General features: G+C 46.8%; 1 protein-coding gene across 1 annotated transcript in view; it reads right to left on the bottom strand.

Annotated features, from left to right (window-relative positions):
• LOC137412638 (neuroserpin-like) overlaps nt 1–4,712 on the bottom strand; it is a 25,444-nt gene extending 20,732 nt beyond the window's left edge. Inside the window, exons 1-2 of the mRNA XM_078767029.1 lie at nt 4,490–4,712; nt 2,949–3,140 (exon numbers count right to left, since the gene is read on the bottom strand). Coding sequence (XP_078623155.1) covers nt 2,949–3,140; nt 4,490–4,712 — 415 coding nt within the window. The remainder of the gene's footprint in view (nt 1–2,948; nt 3,141–4,489) is intronic.
• Nucleotides 4,713–5,339: the final 627 nt, after the last annotated feature.

The following is a 5,339-nucleotide window of genomic DNA, read 5'->3' as shown; positions in this document are numbered from 1 at the left end:
TTTTAGGCAAAAAACGTTTTTGAAAATTTGGAACAAAAAGTTGGATTTTTTTTTGTTAATCGCTCCATATTGCCGAAGCCTTTGTAGCTATGTTGAGTGTTACTCACAATGAGGGACCACACAAATCTAATCAACGTCGAATAAAAATTATTAGTAGTGTTTAATTAAGTCCGTCAGTATGCCTCTCTAAAAAAAATTGCCTTTCATAATTTTTGAACGGTCCCATATTGGGTTTAAACAAGAATCAGCTCATTCTAATATAACCCTGGGGAGGGTGACATGGATAAGAGGTGTTGAGTTAATATTTTAATATTGCATTAAATGTGTTTCCCAATCATGCTGCTCATCTTTTAAGAGTGCTTGAAATAAATGCACATTTCCCAATCGGCCTGATTTTGTCACATGGTTGTGACCACAGTGTGGTCATTCTTGTTTGCATACAAAGTCTAGGCCCGTGGAGTAGCTACAATACTGTCGTGCGATTGCCCTCGGTGAAGACCGGGCAATCAGGGATGGAAACGAGCTTAATGAGGCGACGATCAATGGCGGATTTTGCAATACATATGCGCGGGGGAGGAAAGAAAGAGGAAGAAACGGCGAGATTTACCTGTCGGTCCGGGCGCAGTCTTCAACCTGCGAAAAGTAACTCACAACCGAAAACGGAATTACGTACAAAAAGAAACACGTTTATTTTACGGAACCCGAGAACAATGGATGCACCGGTAAATAACTAAACCCCTATAATGGAGCGCTCCCAAACAGACTTCAACTACACAACAAATGGGAAGGATAATAAAAAGCAATCGTCGTGTTTGTGTGTGGTGCGTCTTATCTCTGTCTGTAGTCAGGTCGGTCAGGCTCTGTCCGACGAGGCTCTGATGTTGGCATGAAGCAGGCCTCCCCGTGCCCCCATTCACCAGGCCTCAATGCGTCCTTGTTCACGCTCCACTCGGCCAAAGTACGCCGGTGCGCGGCAAGCCTTGTTTGCATGGTCGGTCCCGTACGCGAACGCAATTAAGGAGGATCATCAACACTCCACCGTCCGTCGTCTCCCAACAAGCTAAGGTCCAAACGGGAAGAGGTCCAATGCATGGAAAGGAAGGGAAGAGGAAGAGTACATCCAGGGCAAACAGGAGCTCCAAGCGCAAGATGCCATTCCAATGAGAGGGCAGAGTGAGCGAGCAAAATGCCGGCGAGCGAGTCGTTTTACCAATCGTCTCGTGACGTCAGCTCTCTTCCCCTCCAACCGGTGCATCACTTATTGGTCGTCTTTCGCGCCTTCCGCACGTCGCCGGCGCTTCTCCTCCAATGAGCACGTCACTTGTTGGTAATGTTTCGCGCCCTCTGCAGTGATTGGCCGAGCATCTCGCGCCTTTGGTGTTATGTCATTGTGTGACACGTCATTGTCGGTGGCCAATCAGTGTGGCATGTCCTTCATCTTTCCTACTCTCCAATCAGCGACCTGCTCCCAACTCGCCCCTCCCCCCTGTCAATCACGAGTTCTGGGCGTAGCTCTCGGCCTGCCTGTTCGATGTTTGCTCATCATGCCGGCGTTGTGCGCAGCCGCTTCCGGTCTGTTTGTCTGTAAGTCATTGTGGCGGCAGGGGAATTTAATTAATGTGGTGCTCTATTGGGCCTAGCTAATGTAGGTGATGTGTTGCCATAAGGGACACCGGAATGATCACAGAGGGGACTATACACACCGGGGAATTGGCATAAACCCGAGAACTACTTAACATGCCCCATTCCTCGTAATGGGGAAGAAGATACACCTTAATCCGACAAACCGGGCTAGACAGGTCCCTGACTTACGTACATCGAGATGATTCTTCTTCTTCGCGACATCGGAGCACCTACCTATGCAGATCTACCTAGATCTATATATGCCCCTTCCCCACCAACATAACAATACAGAATGGATCAGAATGTAACAGAACAAAAGGCACAGTAGAAAGAGAGGGTGAGGAGATGGGGTGGGTGAGGGACAAAGATAGAGATGGAGAAAAAAGGGATGGGAAAAATGAGGAGTAGGAGAGGACACTTGTGGTGAACATGATGGATTAAGCCACAAACTGTCAGGAAGGAAAAACTGGAAATTTGGAAGGAGGTGCCCTTGTAGGATGGTGTGAAGAGGGTTAACGAGGGTAGAAAATATCATGGTTTTGGATTTGGGACGATCTGAAATGGTGGTGAACAGCTGTCTTGAAGACCTGGAAGGAAGAATGAAATTGAAGAGAATGTGGAAGTTGGTCCCACAGGTGGGGGGGGGGGGGGGGGGGGGAAGCGGACCAAATGAGTGGAGGGGAGCAGTGCTGCTGGATTTAAGTAGTTTCACCAGAATATTTTTGATGGTGGACCGTGTGTGCAGGAGGATGCAAGAGCAGAAAGAGGCGGTATAAGACTGAGAGACCACCAACCCGCCCATAGACTCAGCTTCATCGCGGGATATTCCAATAATCCTGAAGGCCTTCGTTTCCACAGAGTCAAGCTGAGCAATATGTGGGGCAGGGGAGCCAGCCCAGAGGGGAGAGCAGTAACTCCATCAAGCTGCAGATAAAGGCCTTGTAAGTGGATAGGAGTTCAGGTGTGCCAAGGCCTGGTGGAGGATGCCCAGTCAGCGGCTGGCTTTGGAGGCAAACTTGGAAATGTGGTTTGCCCAAGAATGATCATCGCTGATGGTGATGGTGAGACCCAAAAGTTTGAGTTGACTGAACTTCTTTAAGAAGATTGTTAATAGGGCTGCTAGATATACAATAAACATATACAAGCATGGTTGATAAAATTTCTAATCGAGAATGAAGTGCATTTTGGGTTTTGTTTTCAATTAACAACCCACGTGCTCACATCACAAGTAAAAGGATGAACATGCAAGTGGACCATTAACCGAACGAACGGAGAGCCGAATGAATGGATGGCGAATGTGTGACATGAAGAGCGCCTGCACTTGCCGCGGAAACCGCCACGAAGCCATTGGTCGACGTGACGTGCGGCCTTTGAAGGCTGCGCGAAGTCCGTGCTCTGTACGCTCGCGTTTCCCAAGGCAACCGCCGCTCGCAAGAAGGCCTCGTCTGGCCTGAGGCCCGCCGCCACGAACAGGCCTGCAGCGAACCGTAACTCGCCGGCTCCAGACTCTCCCGGAGCTGACAACCGCAGGTGCCTCAGAACCTCCTGCTCCTCCCCTGTAAAAGGGGATATTGATGAGAAGAAAATCATACAAATTACAGAAATGAATCGAAAATAACTGACAACATCTGCAAATGCTTGTTGAGACTAACATTGTGAACAATTTGCACGTAAGTTGCGCAATTCTTTCCTAAAGGACAAACAAGCAACGTTCTTGTAACGAACTGTGGCATCTCCATGGCAAATGGCGGTCCTCCTGGTTGAATTATAAGGCCATCATTCTTGAGCTGCTCCCGGTTTCCTGACGACCAGTTGCTGGTACAGTGTGTCGGTTAGTTCAGCGATCAGTTCAATTACAGTACGTACTCGGTGTTTAAACATGGGTCGCTGCTCTTTGAGTAAAACTAGTCAAGGTAAGCAAGTGACAAGGAGAGGCCTTTCGGCCCATCGAAGCCTGTGCTATTACTACCAGGAAATGGTTGATTGTTCGTGCTCTGTCCTCTTACATACCGAGCGTCGAGCAAGGAAGTAGCACGTATCAATTTTAAAGTTTTTGGTATGACTTTCAAGTCTTTGGTTTTAACTGCCGACCTCCCAGACTCAAAGTGGACGCCCAAACCATATACCGCTAAGTCTGGTTTAAAAAACAAGACCGAAGGTCTAACAGCGGCGTAGTTTGGCTTGTAAAATATTACAAAACACAAACACACATGATTAGCTTTTTAAACAGTCACTAATGGTGCTTATAACATTAAACAAAGAAATATGGAGGAATCCCGACATCCACGGGGTATGTTTTACTTACAGAACAGAGGGAAGATCTACTGTAATCTATATACCCCACAAAGGTTGGGTACGTACTGTTTTGTTGGAAAAGACGTAACACCTACCCTTTCAATATTTGATGGTACTTTTAACAATCGGTTTGTTTGTGTTTCACACTGAATGAAAAACATAAAGGTAGAGCATGGTGATTGTCATTATATGACAGGTTCGACGATATGTTCGGCATGAACGAAATTGGAATCAAAATGGCGGTGTGTGGAGAGTCAGCCGCCATACCGCCGTAAAGACGTCAGACGTAATCACATCACCCTGTCACGTGACCAGATCCTCAGCTGATTGGTATACGTTTGAGGGGACATACATACATATAGACGGACAAACACTGTTCTAGACGGCTTTGCCCGATGAGCTCGGCCGTAAAAACGAGAGTAAAAACCCTCAAAGGGTAAAACAAAAATGGCCACACAAGACAGGCAGCCACAGAATTAAGGTCGACTATGTGATTTAAAGACCGCTTGTCCATGGGAGTCAGTTACTCAATGTGCATGGGCGGATTCAGCGGTGACACTCAGGAACCTACCACTATTCAGGCTTTGCATCTGCAAAGCGACTTGTATCTGCTCTTTGCTCCGACCCCTGGCTCCGAGTCCTACAAGACCCAAAGAGCCAGCCACGGCAAGCGGAGAGAAAAGCAGGTTGCTGTCCGCGGTGTCCACCACCGTGCGCAGAGCTGCGTACGTGGCCACAGCCAGAGGTGCCGTCACACTGGCTGGAGATGGTGGTCGACTTGCCGGAATGGCCATGGGTCGGACGTGCTGGACCAGGACCGAGCAGATGAGGATCCAGACTTGGGCTGTAAGATGACCTGTAATAAACAAGATTCAAAGATGATGATCATTTAAAAAATGCACAATTGTTTTACAGTGTAAAGGTTAACATGCATAATATTATTATTATCATCATTACACAATCAAGGATAAATTAAAATGGGGTCTAATGTGGCCTTCTAAAATTACTAACTATAGTGTGAAAAACATGACATAACACTATCATATAACAAGCATTCTGAGTATTGCGCTGCAATACATGTCCCCTACCAAAGTTCAAAGTGCCATAACTTTGTCAAAAATGATCGAATATGCAAATTTATGCACGGTTGATGCTGGTTTTCAAACTTGATCTGAGGTATGCTGAGATGTTGTGTGCTCTCAAGTGTTTGTGTGCTTCCCATTCTCTTGTCTTCCGCTCCCTCTTTTTATATATTTTGTTTGTCTGGTTGATTTGTTTGTGAAGTAAATGTCAGCTCTTTCACGAGCCTCGATTCAGTATACAAAAAAAAACAAACAAACAAAAACAAAACACATGTGTGTCATGCCTCGCCTCGTTGATAAGCCCGCAAGGTCGCTCCATGGAGCATCCAGCATGTATTG

The sequence above is a fragment of the Myxine glutinosa genome, chromosome 13 (assembly GCF_964187855.1).
Source record: "Myxine glutinosa chromosome 13, kmMyxGlut1.1, whole genome shotgun sequence".
NCBI classification, from domain to species: Eukaryota; Metazoa; Chordata; class Myxini; order Myxiniformes; family Myxinidae; genus Myxine; species Myxine glutinosa.
The sequence above is the reverse complement of the archived record's forward strand: the minus strand, read 5'-3'. Positions and strand labels throughout refer to the sequence as shown.